This window comes from Protomyctophum bolini (assembly GCF_963924005.1).
Source record: "Protomyctophum bolini genome assembly, chromosome: 21".
Lineage (NCBI taxonomy): Eukaryota > Metazoa > Chordata > Actinopteri > Myctophiformes > Myctophidae > Protomyctophum > Protomyctophum bolini.
Window position 1 is genome coordinate 764,045 of NC_137882.1, and position 25,000 is coordinate 789,044.

The 25,000-nt window shown below is 42.7% G+C and overlaps 1 protein-coding gene across 5 annotated transcripts in view; it reads right to left on the minus strand.

The window, feature by feature from the left end:
* dzip1 (DAZ interacting zinc finger protein 1) overlaps window positions 1-25,000 on the minus strand; it is a 49,019-nt gene that overhangs the window by 23,576 nt on the left and 443 nt on the right. For all 5 annotated transcript variants that reach the window (XM_080793361.1, XM_080793359.1, XM_080793360.1 and 2 more), the window contains exons 2-9: window positions 22,938-23,190; window positions 19,363-19,599; window positions 11,423-11,507; window positions 6,628-6,743; window positions 4,867-5,058; window positions 1,705-1,767; window positions 809-871; window positions 1-52 (exon numbers count right to left, since the gene is read on the minus strand). The exon at window positions 1-52 is cut by the window's left edge and continues 11 nt beyond it. In XM_080793361.1, the coding sequence (XP_080649487.1) occupies window positions 1-52; window positions 809-871; window positions 1,705-1,767; window positions 4,867-5,058; window positions 6,628-6,743; window positions 11,423-11,507; window positions 19,363-19,599; window positions 22,938-23,190 (1,061 nt within the window). The remainder of the gene's footprint in view (window positions 53-808; window positions 872-1,704; window positions 1,768-4,866; window positions 5,059-6,627; window positions 6,744-11,422; window positions 11,508-19,362; window positions 19,600-22,937; window positions 23,191-25,000) is intronic.

Below are 25,000 nucleotides of genomic sequence, written 5' to 3' on the forward strand. Positions count from 1 at the left end.
CGGACTCATGCTGGTCTTCCATTTCTTGCATCCTTGATTCCCATTTCCTGTCCTGGAAGAAATTATAAGGAACGTTTTTAATTAGACCAAAACCCTCAGCTGGGCATTAAAGTTGTACTGATTATTTATTCTACACATTTAGACGCCCTCATGTTTCTATGTGGGTTGTTCTCAAACATGTTCATGTCAATAAGGACCCCAAAAAAGTATTATGTAAGTAATCTGAGAATATGTTGTTCCAGGGACCCCCACCCCAACCCCCCCTCCCCTCCCCTCCTCCCAGAAGCAAAGATTTGAGTTAAAAACGTTCGCTCTGAAAGAATATATATATTCAAAGATTTGAGTTAAAAACGTTCGATCTGAAAGAATATATATTCAAAGATTTGAGTTAAAAACGTTTCGCTCTGAAAGAATATATATTCAAAGATTCGAGTTAAAAACGTTCGATCTGAAAGAATATATATTCAAAGATTTGAGTTAAAAACGTTTCGCTCTGAAAGAATATATATTCAAAGATTTGAGTTAAAAACGTTCGCTCTGAAAGAATATATTCAAAGATTTGCGCCACGTTTTAAACAATTGAATAAAAAAATCACAGAGTGGTGCAACTCCCCTCTCTCTCTCCCACCCCCCCCCCCCTCTCTCTCTCTCCCACCGTTAAAATAGCGCGGCACTACGAGCTTGTAGATCTGTTATTTTTTTTCAATAGCTAAAGTATAACATTAATGCTTAAAACACCCAGAACGGGTTAATTAAAGTGTGTGTCGTCTTAACGAGTTGATGAGAACGACGGCCTCGTTAAAATCACCTGGTCCTTCTCAGACTCATGCTGCACTTTGATCTCCTGCATCCTCGACTCCCACTTCCTGTCCTGGAAGGGAAAAGGACAGGTGTTATTAAACCTATTTAGACCTAAAGGCAGATTATTCTTATTTTTTATCCCAACGATTTTGTAACCCATTTTTCACCCCTGTGTCAATCATCTAATGTGATCCTGGGCTCTACACACCCTCCACCAACCTAGTCCCCATATATGGGGGACAAGGGGAGAGCAACCTAGTTCCCATATATGGGGGACAAGGGGAGAGCAACCTAGTCCCCATATATGGGGGACAAGGGGAGAGCAACCTAGTCCCCATATATGGGGGACAAGGGGAGAGCAACCTAGTCCCCATATATGGGGGACAAGGGAGAGCAACGGACTTGAACTCATGCTTCCTTCATGCCTGAGTGTCCAAGTTGCTCCTTTACACCTGACAGGGGGGAGTTTCCCTGGTTGGTCGTAGCGCGTGGAAGGAACACGCTATTCCAACCAGTTCCTTTCCTCTCCATCAGGCGCCCCGGCTGGCCAGGGGGATGCTAAAGGCTGATTCTAAAAGAAAGAAAAAGTATTCTAAATGAGAAGACGTTTTTTCAGAAATCCCTACGTTTCTATGTCAGCGGTGCTCACTGGTGCTTTCGCTCTGAAAGAATATATATTCCAAGATCTGCGCGACATTTTCACGATCTTAAAAAAAAAAAAAAAAAAAAAGCAGATCTACAAGCTCGTAGCACGGCACTGAGTGCTGCGCTATACGAGCTTGTAGATCTGCTATTTTTCAATAGTTAAAACACAAACCACTCTACAGCGACGCGCACACGCATGCGCACACACACACACACACACACACACACACACAGACACAGACACACACACACACACACCTGCTCCTTGAGTTGCTGCTCCAGTTTGAAGATAGCATGAGTCTGTAGCTCTCTGTCCACTTCCTGGTAACACAGTGAAAGACGAATATTAACATATTTTAACATTATATTAACATATATTAAAACCCCCTTATGGCTATTGACGTAATTGACGATGTAATCTACCTAAAACCGCCCGAAATCCGTGCGTGCACGCTCTCGCGCACACACACACACACACACAGTGTGGTCTTTATGTGCATCGCTGCGAAAATGCAATATTTGGGGCTTGATTAGAGCTTCATTTGACTTAGTTATTGAAATAAACGATGATAGCTTAGCATCCCGGACATCTGACTGTGTAGCACGGTGAAGAAAGCTAGCGGATGGTGTGATCCGTTAACCATCAGGTTGTGGGGTGTCGCTAGGCAACCAGCCGCCAGGTGTGAGCGTTATAGTAGCCCAGACAGCCAGTGGGGAGGAGGCAGAACACAGCCGAGGAGAACACGCCTCCTCGGCCTCGTCATCGACCAGACATATTACCCAGCCCTCCTATTGGCTCAAGGCCAAGTGCACGCGCACAGCCGAGATAAGAGGAAAGGTATGTCTGGTCCTGCGCTCATTCCCCACTGGCAGCTGAAGGGGACATGACGGGCATGCTCGGCTGTAAGCGACACCTCACACGGCGACACCAGTCATATGACATGAATGTGACCGTGATGCTAAAAGCCTATATTCTCTTCCTTATAGGTAACCCGCTACCCCGCTCAATCTGATGACAGTTCCACTTCCACGGGAGAGTACGGACAGGAAACGGAGGCACCTGTCAAACCCGGGGGCAGAGACAGTGTGATATAGATAGGGCGCACTAAAGCCCGTTAGGGAAGAGGACCCTAAATCAACCCCCGCCAGGGAAGAGGCGGAGTTTACGTTCTTTACAGACATTTTGAGTTGCACTTTTGATGCCACGCGCGTCAAAGCGCATTTATATACAATAAACGGCCGTGGTGGCCCAGCTTTAAACTGTGTCCGCTCAGTGTTCACAAGGTATAATAGCAGTAAGACGCGCAAACGCGGGAAGCGAACACAGCTGAGACCCTGCAGATCATGTCTGTCTGTCTGTGTGTCTGTGTGTCTGTCCCGCTGTTACTGTATATGTGGACCTGGCCCATTTTGTGCCCATATATGGAGCTGAGTGGACCTGGCCCCTTTTGTGCCCATATATGGAGCTGAGTGATTGCTGATGCAACACACTCCATATTTGGATAGCGGGAGAGACAGACAGACACACAGACATGATCTGCTAGGTCTCATAGTAAGTGCTCACTGCATTCGCAATCACTGCGTTCGCAACTATAGGATTGCCGTGTCAAAATGAGATTCAGGCCCTCATTTATCAGCCGTGCGTATACGCCAAAATATGGGTGCACGCCGAAATTACCCGACATTTTCGGCATTTACCATTTCCGCCAAAGCTTGAAATTGAACTTGACAAAGTACAAAAAGTCACGTCTGGTCGTGGAGCTGTCGTACGCTTTGTCCTCACCTGTTTTCTCTGTCGTAGAACGGCGGAGCATGCGTTGTTTGACCAGCTGAGAGGCTGCCACAGGCATCTAAACATATGTTTTCACTCCGAAAAACTAATAGTAGCCTACATGTGAAAAAATATATATTTTGTAAAGGCATGTCATATGAAATTGGTAGGATATTTCCAAGTGTGCAAGCTTATTAAAATCACGCAATTAAAAACAATGCTTTAAGCCATTTAAATAGTGTTTTGCATGCATACCGGTAGCCCACCCCCCGACCTCCCCTCCTGATATACAGTGAGTAATGTCATAAACGTGCATGCAGGTCAGTGACGGAGACAGACAGAACCGGAGCGGAGGAAAACGGCATTTGTCACGGGCTGTGCCGCGCGTGTCCAAACTCATTCCAATGACGTCGTGAGCAATGTGAGTTATTTAATTAATGCTTCACATAATCACAGGTTCAGGTTTTCGTTCACTAATCTTGTTGTATATTAAATTAATAAACATTTTAATAATTGCATATACAACTAACACACAGTGACAGTTGCTTGCAAGTTGCATGTGCGTGCGTCTGTGTGTGTGTCTGTGTGTGTGTGTATGAGAGGGGGGTGAGGCGGTCAGCAAGGCAAGGAAGGCTTGACTTGATGTAACTATATGGTTTCCAAGGTCGTAGGCCTACTGCATGTTGTTCATTTCACAAAAACGAGGGCGAGGCTTGATTTCATAGGGCGTGCCAGCCGTCGCATTTATTAACGTCGGAACGAAATTAAGGAAGGATCAGCTGTTTGCGTATCATTTGTATCATGTCGTCAAGGCAGTCATAATCAACGTTTATGTAGTGATTTGATCATTGATGAACGAATCATAAACATATGGATGAAGGCTCGCCGCTTGCATGTGTGCTGGTATGTGTTGGCGACGCACGCCGCGGTCCCGTCCTCCCGACCCCCGATCTCGCTTTCATCTGAACTGTCAAAGCACTTATTTAAATGGTGGATGATTAAGCCCCTTACGCCTATAGCCTGCTACAATTGCAAATAGCCAAGCTGTATGCTTGTCATTGTCACTTGGAAATATAGGTGTGCAGTTCATTTATGCCTTTATTTTTATAATATCACAGTGATGCCGCATCACCGCATGCGCTCCCAAATCATCTCACAAGTGCGCTCGCATAACAAGGCCAGTAAAGCACTGTTTGATTAAGCACAAACTAATACATTGTGAACATGTTATATTGTTTTTAATTGCGCGATTTTAATTACTTGTAAAGTTGGAAATCTCTCTCTTTTTTTTACATGTAGCCTATATACACATACCGTTTTATATTAACATTTTAGGAGTGAAAACATATGTTTAGATGCCTGTGACAGCGTGTCAGCAGTTCAGACAAGGCTGCTCCGCTTGTGTACGACAGAAAAACAGCCGAGGACAAAGCGTACGACAGCTCCCGACCAGACGTGACTTTTTGTCCTATAATCCAGTTCAATTTCAAGCTTTGGCGGAAATGGTAAATGCCGAAAATGTCGGTAATTTCGGCGTGCACCCATATTTTGGCGTACGCACGGTTGATAAATGAGGGCCCAGATCTCTGCGTGTGTCTCTGTTAATTGTCTCTACTGTCTCTCCTCTGGATTAACCAGTATAATATTACCTCTCTGTCTCTGCTGTCCTCTCTGTTGTCTCTGTCTCTGCTGTCCTCTCTCCTCCTGTCTTCTCTCCTCCTGTCTCTGCTGTCCTCTCTCCTCCTGTCTCTGCTGTCCTCTCTCCTCCAGGCTGCTTCCAGAGCCTTCAGATGCTCCAGTTCTTTTTGCAGCTCGTTGTATTTACACTGATGCTCTTTTTCCTGGAAAAACAAAGACAAAACCGTTCAGTTTCACTGTTCCATGACAGAAGGGTCTGAACGCTGAACTGTTCCATGACAGAAGGGTTTAGGGTATGAACGCTGAACTGTTCCATGACAGAAGGGTTTAGGGTATGAACGCTGAACTGTTTCATGACAGAAGGGTTTAGGGTATGAACGCTGAACTGTTCCATGACAGAAGGGTCTGAACGCTGAACTGTTCCATGACAGAAGGGTTTAGGGTATGAACGCTGAACTGTTCCATGACAGAAGGGTTTAGGGTATGAACGCTGAACTGTTCCATGACAGAAGGGTATGAACGCTGAACTGTTCCATGACAGAAGGGTTTAGGGTATGAACGCTGAACTGTTCCATGACAGAAGGGTTTAGGGTATGAACGCTGAACTGTTCCATGACAGAAGGGTTTAGGGTATGAACGCTGAACTGTTCCATGACAGAAGGGTATGAACGCTGAACTGTTCCATGACAGAAGGGTTTAGGGTATGAACGCTGAACTGTTCCATGACAGAAGGGTTTAGGGTATGAACGCTGAACTGTTCCATGACAGAAGGGTATGAACGCTGAACTGTTCCATGACAGAAGGGTTTAGGGTATGAACGCTGAACTGTTCCATGACAGAAGGGTATGAACGCTGAACTGTTCCATGACAGAAGGGTTTAGGGTATGAACGCTGAACTGTTCCATGACAGAAGGGTTTAGGGTATGAACGCTGAACTGTTCCATGACAGAAGGGTTTAGGATATGAACGCTGAACTGTTCCATGACAGAAGGGTTTAGGATATGAACGCTGAACTGTTCCATGACAGAAGGGTTTAGGGTATGAACGCTGAACTGTTCCATGACAGAAGGGTTTAGGGTATGAACGCTGAACTGTTCCATGACAGAAGGGTATGAACGCTGAACTGTTCCATGACCGAAGGGTTTAGGGTATGAACGCTGAACTGTTCCATGACAGAAGGGTTTAGGGTATGAACGCTGAACTGTTCCATGACAGAAGGGTATGAACGCTGAACTGTTCCATGACAGAAGGGTTTAGGGTATGAACGCTGAACTGTTCCATGACAGAAGGGTCTGAACGCTGAACTGTTCCATGACAGAAGGGTTTAGGATATGAACGCTGAACTGTTCCATGACAGAAGGGTTTAGGGTATGAACGCTGAACTGTTCCATGACAGAAGGGTTTAGGGTATGAACGCTGAACTGTTCCATGACAGAAGGGTTTAGGGTATGAACGCTGAACTGTTCCATGACAGAAGGGTATGAACGCTGAACTGTTCCATGACAGAAGGGTTTAGGGTATGAATGCTGAACTGTTCCATGACAGAAGGGTATGAACGCTGAACTGTTCCATGACAGAAGGGTTTAGGGTATGAACGCTGAACTGTTCCATGTCTACATATCTAAGTATAGACTAGAGTGCTATGTCTACATATCTACACTATAGAGTGCTATGTCTACATATCAAAGTCCCACAAGTCGAGCCTTTGCGTACGCCTGTGAGGTCGTCGAGGCGAGGGTGTACGACGCGCTACGACAGAGATATGGACTCACCTGCTCCGCTTTGAGCAGCAGCGTCTGCTGCTGTTGAATCAGCTGTTCCTTCAGATCCACGTTCTCCTTCCTCAGGTTCTCCATCTGGAGCCGGGAGTCGCTATCTGACTGGAGCTCTGAAACATTACGTTAATTATGTCGCTATCTGACTGGAGCTCTGAAACATTACGTTAATTATGTCACTATCTGACTGGAGCTCTGAAACATTACGTTAATTATGTCACTATCTGACTGGAGCTCTGAAACATTACGTTAATTATGTCGCTATCTGACTGGAGCTCTGAAACATTACATTAATTATGTCACTATCTGTCTGGAGCTCTGAAACATTACGTTCATTATGTCACTATCTGACTGGAGGAGCTCTGAAACATTACATTAATTATGTCACTATCTGACTGGAGCTCTGAAACATTACATTAATTATGTCACTATCTGACTGGAGGAGCTCTGAAACATTACATTAATTATGTCACTATCTGACTGGAGGAGCTCTGAAACATTACATTAATTATGTCACTATCTGACTGGAGGAGCTCTGAAACATTACATTAATTATGTCACTATCTGACTGGAGCTCTGAAACATTACATTAATTATGTCACTATCTGTCTGGAGGAGCTCTGAAACATTACGTTAATTATGTCACTATCTGACTGGAGCTCTGAAACATTACGTTAATTATGTCACTATCTGACTGGAGGAGCTCTGAAACATTACGTTAATTATGTCACTATCTGACTGGAGCTCTGAAACATTACATTAATTATGTCACTATCTGACTGGAGCTCTGAAACATTACATTAATTATGTCACTATCTGACTGGAGGAGCTCTGAAACATTACATTAATTATGTCACTATCTGACTGGAGGAGCTCTGAAACATTACGTTAATTATGTCACTATCTGACTGGAGCTCTGAAACATTACATTCATTATGTCACTATCTGACTGGAGGAGCTCTGAAACATTACATTAATTATGTCACTATCTGACTGGAGCTCTGAAACATTACATTAATTATGTCACTATCTGACTGGAGGAGCTCTGAAACATTACATTAATTATGTCACTATCTGACTGGAGGAGCTCTGAAACATTACATTAATTATGTCACTATCTGACTGGAGCTCTGAAACATTACATTAATTATGTCACTATCTGTCTGGAGGAGCTCTGAAACATTACGTTAATTATGTCACTATCTGACTGGAGGAGCTCTGAAACATTACGTTAATTATGTCACTATCTGACTGGAGCTCTGAAACATTACATTAATTATGTCACTATCTGACTGGAGGAGCTCTGAAACATTACATTAATTATGTCACTATCTGACTGGAGCTCTGAAACATTACATTAATTATGTCACTATCTGACTGGAGGAGCTCTGAAACATTACATTAATTATGTCACTATCTGACTGGAGGAGCTCTGAAACATTACATTAATTATGTCACTATCTGACTGGAGCTCTGAAACATTACGTTAATTATGTCACTATCTGACTGGAGCTCTGAAACATTACATTAATTATGTCACTATCTGACTGGAGCTCTGAAACATTACATTAATTATGTCACTATCTGACTGGAGGAGCTCTGAAACATTACATTAATTATGTCACTATCTGACTGGAGGAGCTCTGAAACATTACATTAATTATGTCACTATCTGACTGGAGGAGCTCTGAAACATTACATTAATTATGTCACTATCTGACTGGAGCTCTGAAACATTACGTTAATTATGTCACTATCTGACTGGAGCTCTGAAACATTACATTAATTATGTCACTATCTGACTGGAGCTCTGAAACATTACATTCATTATGTCACTATCTGACTGGAGCTCTGAAACATTACGTTAATTATGTCACTATCTGACTGGAGCTCTGAAACATTACGTTAATTATGTCGCTATCTGACTGGAGCTCTGAAACGTTACGTTAATTATGTCACTATCTGACTGGAGGAGCTCTGAAACATTACATTAATTATGTCACTATCTGACTGGAGCTCTGAAACATTACGTTAATTATGTCGCTATCTGACTGGAGCTCTGAAACGTTACGTTAATTATGTCACTATCTGACTGGAGGAGCTCTGAAACATTACATTAATTATGTCACTATCTGACTGGAGGAGCTCTGAAACATTACATTAATTATGTCACTATCTGACTGGAGGAGCTCTGAAACATTACGTTAATTATGTCACTATCTGACTGGAGGAGCTCTGAAACATTACATTAATTATGTCACTATCTGACTGGAGCTCTGAAACATTACGTTAATTATGTCACTATCTGACTGGAGGAGCTCTGAAACATTACGTTAATTATGTCACTATCTGACTGGAGGAGCTCTGAAACGTTACGTTAATTATGTCACTATCTGACTGGAGCTCTGAAACATTACATTAATTATGTCACTATCTGACTGGAGCTCTGAAACATTACATTAATTATGTCACTATCTGACTGGAGGAGCTCTGAAACATTACGTTAATTATGTCACTATCTGACTGGAGGAGCTCTGAAACATTACGTTAATTATGTCACTATCTGACTGGAGGAGCTCTGAAACATTACATTAATTATGTCACTATCTGACTGGAGCTCTGAAACATTACATTAATTATGTCACTATCTGACTGGAGGAGCTCTGAAACATTACGTTAATTATGTCACTATCTGACTGGAGGAGCTCTGAAACATTACATTAATTATGTCACTATCTGTCTGGAGCTCTGAAACATTACATTAATTATGTCACTATCTGACTGGAGCTCTGAAACATTACATTAATTATGTCACTATCTGACTGGAGCTCTGAAACATTACGTTAATTATGTCACTATCTGACTGGAGGAGCTCTGAAACATTACGTTAATTATGTCACTATCTGACTGGAGGAGCTCTGAAACATTACGTTAATTATGTCACTATCTGACTGGAGCTCTGAAACATTACATTAATTATGTCACTATCTGACTGGAGCTCTGAAACATTACATTAATTATGTCACTATCTGACTGGAGCTCTGAAACATTACATTAATTATGTCACTATCTGACTGGAGGAGCTCTGAAACATTACGTTAATTATGTCACTATCTGACTGGAGGAGCTCTGAAACATTACGTTAATTATGTCACTATCTGACTGGAGGAGCTCTGAAACATTACATTAATTATGTCACTATCTGACTGGAGCTCTGAAACATTACATTAATTATGTCACTATCTGACTGGAGGAGCTCTGAAACATTACGTTAATTATGTCACTATCTGACTGGAGGAGCTCTGAAACATTACATTAATTATGTCACTATCTGTCTGGAGCTCTGAAACATTACATTAATTATGTCACTATCTGACTGGAGCTCTGAAACATTACATTAATTATGTCACTATCTGACTGGAGCTCTGAAACATTACATTAAGTATGTCACTATCTGACTGGAGGAGCTCTGAAACATTACATTAATTATGTCACTATCTGACTGGAGCTCTGAAACATTACATTAATTATATCACTATCTGACTGGAGCTCTGAAACATTACATTAATTATGTCACTATCTGACTGGAGCTCTGAAACATTACATTAATTATGTCACTATCTGACTGGAGGAGCTCTGAAACATTACATTAATTATGTCACTATCTGACTGGAGCTCTGAAACATAACATTAATTATGTCACTATCTGACTGGAGGAGCTCTGAAACATTACATTAATTATGTCACTATCTGACTGGAGGAGCTCTGAAACATTACATTAATTATGTCACTATCTGACTGGAGCTCTGAAACATTACATTAATTATGTCACTATCTGACTGGAGCTCTGAAACATTACATTAATTATGTCACTATCTGACTGGAGCTCTGAAACATGACATTAATTATGTTACTATCTGACTGGAGGAGCTCTGAAACATTACATTAATTATGTCACTATCTGACTGGAGCTCTGAAACATTACATTAATTATGTCACTATCTGACTGGAGCTCTGAAACATTACATTAATTATGTCACTATCTGACTGGAGCTCTGAAACATTACGTTAATTATGTCGCTATCTGACTGGAGCTCTGAAACATTACATTAATTATGTCACTATCTGACTGGAGCTCTGAAACATTACATTAATTATGTCACTATCTGACTGGAGCTCTGAAACATTACGTTAATTATGTCACTATCTGACTGGAGCTCTGAAACATTACATTAATTATGTCACTATCTGACTGGAGGAGCTCTGAAACATTACATTAATTATGTCACTATCTGACTGGAGCTCTGAAACATTACATTAATTATGTCACTATCTGACTGGAGCTCTGAAACATTACATTAATTATGTCACTATCTGACTGGAGGAGTTCTGAAACGTTACATTAATTATGTCACTATCTGACTGGAGGAGCTCTGAAACATTACATTAATTATGTCACTATCTGACTGGAGCTCTGAAACATTACATTAATTATGTCACTATCTGACTGGAGCTCTGAAACGTTACATTAATTATGTTCTCCAGGTGGGATTTAATACGTTATCAGTCATTATTACATTTGGCTTGGCTGAATGCTTGATTCTGATTGCTTAATTCAGCGGTGAGTTTAAAAACTCCACGTTGGTGAATTCTATCTGGACAAAGACATTATCCCTTATGAAATGTATGAGGTACAGTCAGTACAGTGAGGGGTTAATGAGGTACAGTGAGGGGTGAATGAGGTACAGTGAGGGGTTAATGAGGTACAGTGAGGGGTGAATGAGGTACTTACGGGTGTCGTACTCATCAGGGTGTCGACGCTGCATGTGGTTCTGAAGGAAGCCGGCGTTGATGAAGCTTTTGTCACAGTGTGGACACTGAGGACAGACAGAGGACAACCTTTAGTCACACTGAGGACAGACAGAGACATGTTGTCACACTGAGGACAGACAGAGACACGTTGTCACACTGAGGACAGACAGAGACACGTTGTCACACTGAGGACAGACAGAGACACGTTGTCACACTGAGGACAGACAGAGACACGTTGTCACACTGAGGACAGACAGAGACACGTTGTCACACTGAGGACAGACAGAGACACATTGTCACACTGAGGACAGACAGAGACATGTTGTCACACTGAGGACAGACAGAGACACGTTGTCACACTGAGGACAGACAGAGACATGTTGTCACACTGAGGACAGAGGAAATAACAGGCCATTCTGGGAGTGTGTGCGCACAGTTTGGCATCGACCGGGCCAGACATTCGGAGTGCAAAACATACTGCCTTCGGCCTGGTGGAGACAAGGCCATATCGTATGGCATACTGTAGCATGCCGTTTTTCATCATTTTTGAGGATTAAAAAAAAAAAAAAAAAAACGATGGGTTATATAGCCCATCGTTTTTTGATTTTTTTGATTTTTTTTATCCTCGTTTTTCATCATCCCACTGAGCAATAGCCGGCTATTAGACATGCGTCTACAAATGGGATATAAAACGTTGAAAGTTTTTTTCGCAATCTTTTTTTTGATTTTTTTTTCGGATTCTTTTTCAGATTTCTTTTCCGATTTTTTTTTTTATAAGTCTATGTAGGAGAGCCTCCATTGGACTGAAGCCAATAGAAGTCTATGTAGGAGAGCCTCCATTGGACTGAAGCCAATAGAAGTCTATGTAGGAGAGCCTCCATTGGACTGAAGCCCCATGAAGTGAACACAGTTTGCGTAACTCTGTCTATATCTAAGGCTCTGCTCCTAGCAACCCTGCTGTCACCAAACACTACAGCTGTTTCCATGGTAACCACTGGGGCAGCTCCCCTACACACGCACTTGACTAGAGGAACACAGGCAGGCAGGCAGGCAGGCAGGCAGGCAGACAGGCAGGCAGGCAGACAGGCAGGGAGAGAGACAGGCAGGCAGAGAGACAGGCAGGCAGGCAGGCAGAGAGACAGGCAGGCAGGCAGGCAGAGAGACAGGCAGGCAGGCAGACAGGCAGGCAGAGAGACAGGCAGGCAGAGAGACAGGCAGGCAGAGAGACAGACAGACAGACAGGCAGGCAGGCAGATCTGTGCTATAAATAGCTGAAGTGAAACTAGAGCGACCCCCGAAATGATTTGAAACGCAGCAAATTATTCCAGCAGAATTATGACCATTTAGAGCCGAGGATGAGGTTCTAAATCAGACAGTTTTAGACCCGAGGATGAGGTTCTAAATCAGATAGTTTTAGACCTGAGGATGAGGTTCTAAATCAGACAGTTTTAGACCTGAGGATGAGGTTCTAAATCAGATAGTTTTAGACCTGAGGATGAGGTTCTAAATCAGATAGTTTTAGACCTGAGGATGAGGTTCTAAATCAGACAGTTTTAGACCTGAGGATGAGGTTCTAAATCAGATAGTTTTAGACCTGAGGATGAGGTTCTAAATCAGATAGTTTTAGACCTGAGGATGAGGTTCTAAATCAGACAGTTTTAGACCTGAGGATGAGGTTCTAAATCAGATAGTTTTAGACCTGAGGATGAGGTTCTAAATCAGATAGTTTTAGACCTGAGGATGAGGTTCTAAATCAGATAGTTTTAGACCCGAGGATGAGGTTCTAAATCAGATAGTTTTAGACCTGAGGATGAGGTTCTAAATCAGATAGTTTTAGACCTGAGGATGAGGTTCTAAATCAGATCGTTTTAGACCTGAGGATGAGGTTCTAAATCAGATAGTTTTAGACCTGAGGATGAGGTTCTAAATCAGACAGTTTTAGACCTGAGGATGAGGTTCTAAATCAGATAGTTTTAGACCTGAGGATGAGGTTCTAAATCAGATAGTTTTAGACCTGAGGATGAGGTTCTAAATCAGACAGTTTTAGACCTGAGGATGAGGTTCTAAATCAGATAGTTTTAGACCTGAGGATGAGGTTCTAAATCAGATAGTTTTAGACCTGAGGATGAGGTTCTAAATCAGACAGTTTTAGACCTGAGGATGAGGTTCTAAATCAGATAGTTTTAGACCTGAGGATGAGGTTCTAAATCAGATAGTTTTAGACCTGAGGATGAGGTTCTAAATCAGATAGTTTTAGACCCGAGGATGAGGTTCTAAATCAGATAGTTTTAGACCTGAGGATGAGGTTCTAAATCAGATAGTTTTAGACCTGAGGATGAGGTTCTAAATCAGATCGTTTTAGACCTGAGGATGAGGTTCTAAATCAGATAGTTTTAGACCTGAGGATGAGGTTCTAAATCAGATAGTTTTAGACCTGAGGATGAGGTTCTAAATCAGATAGTTTTAGACCTGAGGATGAGGTTCTAAATCAGATAGTTTTAGACCTGAGGATGAGGTTCTAAATCAGATAGTTTTAGACCTGAGGATGAGGTTCTAAATCAGATAGTTTTAGACCTGAGGATGAGGTTCTAAATCAGATCGTTTTAGACCTGAGGATGAGGTTCTAAATCAGACAGTTTTCTGAAGAACGTTTCTATATCAGTGGTTCTCAAACAGAGTTACATGTAATTGGCCTCAGACCACATCTGAAAATATGCTGTTCCATCCAGGGGAAAATCCTTCAAAAGAGTTTGAAAAATGTTGAATAATTGAACTTTTTTTTTTTTTTTAAGCTTGAAATGAATCCACTGATTTAGAAGCCTGTGAAATTCTTAAAGGGTTAAAAGGGTGGGTGGGGGGGGGACCACTGACATCATTTTGTAAGTGGATTAAAAACAAACTGACACCATCTGTTCTGGAGCTGAAAAAACCACTCAGTTCACACAGGTGTGATTTTTACTAAAACTACAACATCTCACGTCACGTCACTGAGCCGCGGTGGTAAGAGACTCACCGCTCACCCCAAACACACCTCTCTGTTTTTACTAAAACTACAACATGACGTCACTGAGCCGCGGTGGTAAGAGACTCACCGCTCACCCCAAACACATCTCTCTGTTTTTACTAAAACTACAACATGACGTCACTGAGCCGCGGTGGTAAGAGACTCACCGCTCACCCCAAACACATCTCTCTGTTTTTACTAAAACTACAACATGACGTCACTGAGCCACGGTGGTAAGAGACTCACCGCTCACCCCAAACACATCTCTCTGTTTTTACTAAAACTACAACATGACGTCACTGAGCCACGGTGGTAAGAGACTCACCGCTCACCCTAAACACACCTCTCTGTTTTTACTAAAACTACAACATGACGTCACTGAGCCACGGTGGTAAGAGACTCACCGCTCACCCCAAACACATCTCTCTGTTTTTACTAAAACTACAACATGACGTCACTGAGCCACGGTGGTAAGAGACTCACCGCTCACCCTAAACACACCTCTCTGTTTTTACTAAAACTACAACATGACGTCACTGAGCCGCGGTGGTAAGAGACTCACCGCTCACCCCAAACACAAACTCTGTTTTTGAGGGCCTCCTATATACAGCTTTACGTCATATGTGCCTGAAATATGATGTATTGTAAATGACTGTACCCTGTACTGATTACATCTCTGCCAATAGAGCACCGAAGTCTGACGTCAACATCGGTAGAGGGCGCAAATGCACGGGTTCATGTCCTTTTTAGTTGCATTGTAATCCCCATAGGGGGATTTTTAGATCGCCTCATATAAGAACTGTGTTTGAAAAATAAACATGTCATCCAGGCCGCTTCACTCATATGGATATGAAGAATCAACTGACTGAGAGAAAACGCTATTGTTACTGCTGCTGAATTAGTTACATTTTTGCTAGAAACAAACTGTATCGTATATGAGTGACTGACTGTCGTAAACGATACAGAGAGTAAGAGACAATATAACGACACAGAGACACCTCCCTGACAATATAACGACACAGAGACACCTCCTCGACAATATAACGACACAGAGACACCTCCCTGACAATATAACGATACAGAGACACCTCCCTGACAATATAACGATACAGAGACACCTCCCTGACAATATAACGATACAGAGACACCTCCCTGACAATATAACGATACAGAGACACCTCCCTGACAATATAACGACACAGAGACACCTCCCTGACAATATAACGACACAGAGACACCTCCCTGACAATATAACGACACAGAGACACCTCCTCGACAATATAACGATACAGAGACACCTCCCTGACAATATAACGACACAGAGACACCTCCCTGACAATATAACGATACAGAGACACCTCCCTGACAATATAACGATACAGAGACACCTCCCTGACAATATAACGACACAGAGACACCTCCTCGACAATATAACGACACAGAGACACCTCCCTGACAATATAACGATACAGAGACACCTCCCTGACAATATAACGATACAGAGACACCTCCCTGACAATATAACGATACAGAGACACCTCCCTGACAATATAACGATACAGAGACACCTCCCTGACAATATAACGATACAGAGACACCTCCCTGACAATATAAGGACACAGAGACACCTCCCTGACAATATAACGATACAGAGACACCTCCCTGACAATATAACGATACAGAGACACCTCCCTGACAATATAACGACACAGAGACACCTCCCTGACAATATAACGATACAGAGACACACCTCCCTGACAATATAACGATACAGAGACACCTCCCTGACAATATAACGACACAGAGACACCTCCTCGACAATATAACGACACAGAGACACCTCCCTGACAATATAACGATACAGAGACACCTCCCTGACAATATAACGATACAGAGACACCTCCCTGACAATATAACGATACAGAGACACCTCCCTGACAATATAACGATAGAGACACCTCCCTGACAATATAACGATACAGAGACACCTCCCTGACAATATAACGACACAGAGACACACCTCCCTGACAATATAACGATACAGAGACACCTCCCTGACAATATAACGATACAGAGACACCTCCCTGACAATATAACGATACAGAGACACCTCCCTGACAATATAACGATACAGAGACACCTCCCTGACAATATAACGACACAGAGACACACCTCCCTGACAATATAACGATACAGAGACACCTCCCTGACAATATAACGACACAGAGACACACCTCCCTGACAATATAACGATACAGAGACACCTCCCTGACAATATAACGATACAGAGACACCTCCCTGACAATATAACGACACAGAGACACCTCCCTGACAATATAACGACACAGAGACACCTCCCTGACAATATAACGACACAGAGACACCTCCCTGACAATATAACGACACAGAGACACCTCCCTGACGATATAACGACACAGAGACACCTCCCTGACAATATAACGATACAGAGACACCTCCCTGACAATATAACGACACAGAGACACCTCCCTGACAATATAACGACACAGAGACACCTCCCTGACAATATAACGACACAGAGACACCTCCTCGACAATATAACGATACAGAGACACCTCCCTGACAATATAACGACACAGAGACACCTCCCTGACAATATAACGATACAGAGACAACTCCCTGACAATATAACGATACAGAGACACCTCCCTGACAATATAACGATACAGAGACACCTCCCTGACAATATAACGACACAGAGACACCTCCCTGACAATATAACGATACAGAGACACCTCCCTGACAATATAACAATACAGAGACACCTCCCTGACAATATAACGACAGAGAGACACCTCCCTGACAATATAACGATACAGAGACACCTCCCTGACAATATAACGACACAGAGACACCTCCTCGACAATATAACGACACAGAGACACACCTCCCTGACAATATAACGACACAGAGACACCTCCCTGACAATATAACGATACATAGACACCTCCCTGACAATATAACGACACAGAGACACACCTCCCTGACAATATAACGACACAGAGACACCTCCCTGACAATATAACGATACATAGACACCTCCCTGACAATATAACGACACAGAGACACACCTCCCTGACAATATAACGACACAGAGACACACCTCCCTGACAATATAAGGACACAGAGACACCTCCCTGACAATATAACGACACAGAGACACCTCCTCGACAATATAACGATACAGAGACACCTCCCTGACAATATAACGATACAGAGACACCTCCCTGACAATATAACGACACAGAGACACCTCCCTGACAATATAACGATACAGAGACACCTCCCTGACAATATAACGATACAGAGACACCTCCCTGACAATATAAGGACACAGAGACACCTCCCTGACAATATAACGACACAGAGACACCTCCCTGACAATATAACGATACAGAGACACCTCCCTAACAATATAACGATACAGAGACACCTCCCTGACAATATAACGACACAGAGACACACCTCCCTGACAATATAACGACACAGAGACACCTCCCTGACAATATAACGATACAGAGACACCTCCCTGACAATATAACGATACAGAGACACCTCCCTGACAATATAACGACACAGAGACACCTCCCTGACAATATAACGATACAGAGACACCTCCCTGACAATATAACGACACAGAGACACCTCCCTGACAATATAACGACACAGAGACACCTCCCTGACAATATAACGACACAGAGACACCTCCCTGACAATATAACGACACAGAGACACCTCCCTGACAATATAACGATACAGAGACACCTCCCTGACAATATAACGACACAGAGACACACCTCCCTGACAATATAACGATACAGAGACAACTCCCTGACAATATAACGATACAGAGACAACTCCCTGACAATATAACGATACACAGAGACACCTCCCTGACAATATAACGATACAGAGACACCTCCCTGACAATATAACGACACAGAGACACACCTCCCTGACAATATAACGACACAGAGACACCTCCCTGACAATATAACGATACAGAGACACCTCCCTGACAATATAACGACACAGAGACACCTCCCTGACAATATAACGACACAGAGACACCTCCCTGACAATATAACGATACAGAGACACCTCCCCGACAATATAACGATACAGAGACACCTCCCTGACAATATAACGATACAGAGACACCTCCCTGACAATATAACGATACAGAGACACCTCCCTGACAATATAACGACACAGAGACACCTCCCCGACAATAACGCAGAGACAGCTTGTTTATTTTTTAACCACAACTCTTACAGGAGACGAAGATGAGCCATATTCTCCATAGAGAAATTACTTCCGTGAACCCCTTGGAAACCAGGGGATGAGCGAGTGACGTCAGGACTTCGGGCACTCCATAAAGTATAGAGCACCGAAGTCCTGACGTAACTCGCTCATCCCCTCGATTCCCCTGGTTCGCGGAAGTAATTTCTGGAGAATGGAGAATAACATGGGGTGATCTTAATATCGTCTACTATAAGCGTTGTGGTCCAAAAATAAACAAGCTGTCTCTGCGTTATTGTCATAGAGGTGTCTCTGTATCGTTTGCAACAGTCAGTCACTCATATTTTGATAGTCTGCTTCTAGCGAAAATCTAACTAATTCAGTAGCAGTAACATTAGCGTTTTCTCTCATATCCATTCTTCATATCCATATGAGTGAAGCGGCCGGGATGACATGTTTATTTTTCAAACAAAGTTCTTATATGAAGCAATCTAAAAATCCTCCTATGGCGATTTCAATGCAACTAAAAGAAATGCATGAACCTGGGGACTGACGCCCTCTACTGAAAGTGACGTCAGACTTCGGTGCTCTATTCAATCGATTCAAAACCAACGCCCATATAAGGCCTTAATTACCTTCCTGTTGCTGATGACCCCCGGGGCGAACATGCTCTGCTGCGTCCTGATGATCTTCTCCCGCTGCTCCAGCTCGGCGAGCAGCTCGCGGGTCTTCTGCTCGCGTCTCCGCTGCGCCGCCTTGCTCTTGTCGCGCTGCGCAGCTAGCTGCGCGCGCTGCGCCTCCTCCAGCGCCTTCTGGCCCGAAGCTAGCTGCTCGCGGCCGCGCTCCGCCGCCTCCACGCGCTCCTCCGTGGCCTGTTGTGTGGCGGGGACGAAACGTCTGTTCGTTCATTTTTGGTTCACGGTTTTACAATGTAGGCGTTTTATATCAGACTCTTAACAGCCCATTCTGGACGGGAACCCCTTTTGGTGTTTTGAAGCATTATGTTATGCTTTATAGCCGTTGAAAAATACCAGATCTACAATCTTGAAAATGTGGTGCAAAGCTTTGAATATTATATTCTTTCAGGAGCCAACGTTTTTAACTCAACCCTTTGCTTCGGGGGGGGGGGGGGTCCCTGGAACAACATATTTTCAGATGGGGGGTCGGCGGCCGATTAGAGATGATTCTGGGGGTCCTTGACATAAAAATGTTTGAGAACCCCTGGCATTATGAATTTCAGGCAAAAATACCTGCCACTTTATGTTTTTTTACCCACCCTTCTATGTTTAAATTAATTGCATTACTAAAATCTGAAAAACAAAAAGTAATCTATAAATTGCGTGCTTTTCTGAAAAATCTTCTTCCACTGTACAAATAGGGAAAGCCTTCCGATATGTCTATGTATATCGTGTAATCTGTAATGTATTGTATACTTCCGATTGTATATTTTAATGAATCTGTGCTCCAAACCATATGATCATGGTTGTGAGTTAAATAAATGATGATGATGATGATGATGATGACATAAAAAGATAGGTTTTTCAGAATACTGTCAGGAACGTTTCTATGTCAGTTGGTGCTCAAACTATTTCATGTCAAGGACCCCTGGAATTATCTGCATTTGGCCGCGGTCCCCCCATCTGAAAATATTTTGTTCCAGGGACCCCCCCCCCCCCCTTCCGGATAGCCCCGGGGGTACAAGCTCGTAACGCAGCACCGAGTCGTGAAAAAACATGGACAACAAACACACACAATATTTTGAACCAAACAAATAATTACAAAGAATAAAAACAACAAAAACTACTTTCTAATTATTTGTTCGGCCCAAAAAAACGTGTTTTTGTTGTCATGATTTCTCACAACTTCAGTTGTCTTTGTCCGCAGCGTCTAAACGTCTTTAAATAAATACTTTTTGAAAAGTCTATGAGGGGAAAATGAAGGGGGATTTATTTTCCGGGTCTCTCGAGGGGGCGACGCTCTAACAACACATGGTAAATAGGGCTGGGACTCGATTAAAAAAAAAATCTAATTAATCAGAGGCTTTGTAGTTAATTAGTCTCGATTAATCGCATATCAATATTTAACCCGAGAACAGTGAGAAACCTTTTTTTTTTCAAATGTTTTTGGTATCCCAGTGAATAGTGACTACGGGATTCCACTCATTTTCAACATTTTACTGTCATTAATATACCTTAGAGTTGTTGTGTGGATATAATAAGAAAGTCCCCCCCATTCTGTGTTGCCTAGAACTGGAGGTCTGAAGTAACATTATGAAGTACATCTCAGTGACATCACAAAAATGTACTTCATAACGTTATTATTTTTTTCAGACCAGTTCTAGGCAACACAGAATGGGGGGACTTTTTATTATTTCCAGTGCACACAACTTGCGTTTTATCCCAACAGTGATATATAGGCAGGTGATATATATAGGCAGCAAGTGCCTATATGAAGTGTCTTCAGTGTGTATATGAATACGCAAATGTGCTTTACATGGCTGGGCATGAGAAAACAAATAAAAACATTACATTATTATTATGGGGAAACAAAAAGGTGCGATTAAGTTATCTGTAGTTAACCGCGATATTTTTTCTGTAGTTAATTAATCTCGATTAACGCGTTTACGTCCCGGCCCTAATGGTAATACATCAAATACATAGAATTAGTCATCTAGGATTATAAACAAGCTAAGAACGTAACATCCGTCCAACAGTGGAATATGTCTGTACAGTTAAAGGACCACTTCACCACTTTTCAACCTATCTTCATATAATAGGTCCTCACTAATGATCATGAAGAAAATCTGTGTCTCATAGGAGGGCTGTGGGCAGTTCAGAAACCAGTCTGTGTCTCATAGGAGGGCTGTGGGAGGTTCAGAAACCAGTCTGTGTCTCATAGGAGGGCTGTGGGCAGTTCAGAAACCAGTCTGTGTCTCATAGGAGGGCTGTGGGCAGTTCAGAAACCAGTCTGTGTCTCATAGGAGGGCTGTGGGCAGTTCAGAAACCAGTCTGTGTCTCATAGGAGGGCTGTGGGCAGTTCAGAAAACAGTCTTCCAGTGACATCATCGATGGGGAATACAAGCTAATAAAAACTGCAGGCTTTCTAGTCCTGAAAAGTTGCAATGCGAAAATGGAAGCCATCGTTCTCACAATAATGAAAATCTAAACATTTTTGTAAAAAAATGCCTGCCTAATGATGATGTCACTGGAAGACGGTTTCTAAACTGCCCACAGCCCTCCTATGAGACACAGACTGAGTAGAAAAACAAATCGTGACATTTTTTTCATGATCATTAGTGAGGACCTATTATATGAAGATAGGTTGAAAAGTGGTGCAGAGATTAAAATAGGGTGCATTTTGCATCCCAAAACGCAGTTCATAGTTAACCCATTCTGACCGGGAACCCGTTTTGGTGTTAGCATCATGTCATGCTTTAGCTATTGAAAAATAGCAGATCTACAAGCTCATATCGCGCCACCGAGTGGCGCGCTACGAGCTTGTAGGTCTGCTATTTCTTTGAAAAATCGAAGAACGACTGACATTTTTAGAATCTGATCTCAGGTCAGAATGGGTTAATCAGACCAGTGTGTGTCCAGTGGAAACCTCGTATGAATCTGATCTCAGGTCAGAATGGGTTAAGGGACGCAATAAAACAACAACCTCTGCATCCACGGGATGCACTACTGTACTACTGTACTGCTTTTTAATTCTAGTTTACTTTGCTAGCTTTAGTTATAATAATAATTTCTTCTTCTGTTTTCTACATGAATTTAACCACATTATAACCATATAAAATTTAATGGGAATTTGTAAAAAAAAAAGAGAAGAAAAGTATGACGTGGTTGAAGTGGGACTCATAAAATGTCCCTGGGACTCATCTCTAAAAGACCATCCCTGCATCCTGGGACTTATTACATTGAAAACCTATTTACATCACTGGTGAAGTGGTCCTTTAAACTATGAATATAATCTTTATATTTACAGGACCCCCCCCCCCGCCCCAACCCATGGGGTCCGACTCCTCGTGTACCTGCAGGTTGTACAGTTAAACTATCTGATCTCAGGTCAGAATGGGTTAATCAGACCAGTGTGTGTGTCCCAGTGGAAACCTGGTATGAATCTGATCTCAGGTCAGAATGGGTTAATCAGACCAGTGTGTGTGTCCCAGTGGAAACCTGGTATGAATCTGATCTCAGGTCAGAATGGGTACCTGCAGGTTGCGGGCCAGGTAGGCCTGACAGTGCAGCAGCCACTCCACGGTGAGCTGTGCCAGGCGGAACAGTTTGAGCAGCGCGGGGTCCACGGCGGCCTGGCAGCGCTCGCAGCGCTCCGCCTCCACGCTGCAGAACGTCACGGCGTTCACGTGGCGCTGCAGGGCCTCCACGTCCACCTCGGACACCACGCGCTCCATGCTGAGGGCCCCCAGGCCCCGCCAGTCCACCGGCTCCCTGCGCGCCTGGAACCTGACGGAGGACATAATACGACATGTTCACAGGATGGTATTTATTTAGAGAACACTGAGGTCCCCCCCAGCACGCCAGGGACCAGAATACTTCAAACCCAAACAATTAGTAAAAAATAGAACCACAAAACGCGTGTTAGAGATAACACGCGTGTTAGAGATAACAACAAATAACAGCCAGAACCAGCAACTGCATTTACTTAATCACATGTGAAAAATGTGGTTTACAATATATGGGAGAAACGGGTAAAACAATAGGTACTAGGCTGGGACAACACAGATACAATATTAGCAATGCCAAAAAGACAACCACAAGATTTGTGCAACATTTCATGGCTCACGGCATTGAAGCTCTAAAATGCGCCGGACTTCAACACAATCCCAACTGGACAGTTTTAGGACAAAGACGTTTTAATGAAAAACAGTGGATTTAGAACCTCAACACGGATTTTCCTGGAGGCTTAAACATAATGCCTAAAATCAGATCTTGAACACAACAAAACTTAAACTCAGGATTAAACTGGAGAAATCTAAAAGTGATTGGATCAGACTTCCTTCGGATACATGGCGAATGCATTTATTCCTTGGATTGTGCCTACACATGTTGCAGTGTGTAGGCAGTGTGTAGGCACAGTGCACTGAAGTTTTTTAATTCCCCCCTCAGGCCCCGGGATCCCTGCGCGACTGGAACCTGACAGAGATACAACATGTACAGGATGGTATTTAACCCATTTTCCCCAGTAAAGAACCTGGGGGTTATTATTGATTCTGAATTGAATTTCAATTCACACATTAATCATGTTACCAAGATTGCCTTTTTTCACCTTAGAAATATTGCACGAATCAGAGCCTATTTGTCTTTGGACGATGCAAAAACGCTAATCCACGCCTTTGTTTTTTCTCGGCTTGATTTTAACTGCAATGCACTTTTTTCAGGACTGCCTAAAAAAACAACTGACAGATTACAACTTGTCCAAAATGCAGCAGCCAGAGTTTTAACTAGAACTAAGATGAGAGAACATATTACTCCAGTTTTGGCTTCACTGCACTGGCTTCCGGTTGTTTTTAGGATTGATTTTAAAATTATTTTACTTGTGTATAAAGCTCTTAATGGTCTCACACCTTCCTACCTACATGACTGCCTGCCTAAATATGTCCCAAACCGCCCCTAAGGTCTTCCACTGCTGGCCTGCTCGCTTTGCCTAAACAAAAATGGCAACTAAAAAATACGGGGAAGCAGCTTTTTGCTTCTACGGGCCGTCGGCATGGAACAAACTCCCACTGTACCTTCGACAGGCAGCCTCTGTAGACATTTTTAAAGCTCAGCTCAAGACCCCCCTTCTACAACATTGCTTTTAATTGATCTTTTATTTTTTCTTATTCATGTCCTCACTGTATTGCATTACTGCTTGTCTGTTAATGTCATTGCCTTGCTTTTCTTTTTTTTTCTCCATTGCTCTGTAACGCACTTTGAGCTGCATTTCATGTCATGAAAGGTGCTATACAAATAAAGTTTTATTATTATTATTATTATTATTTAGAGACCACTGAGGGCTATTCATCCTCCCTTCAGCCGTACCACTCGTAGCCAGTTCTCCATTAAAGTCAGAGGTTCTTTACTCTGGAATTCACACGTACTTATTATTGCCAACTCCTCATCTTCACTCTGTAACTTTAAACATAGATTGAGGGCCAGCCTCTTGAAGCAACTCTCTCCAATTGATTCTAACGTAATGTAGCTTTATTGTGCATACTCAGACATACTCGCACTCAAGACACACACACACAAACACACACACACACACACACAC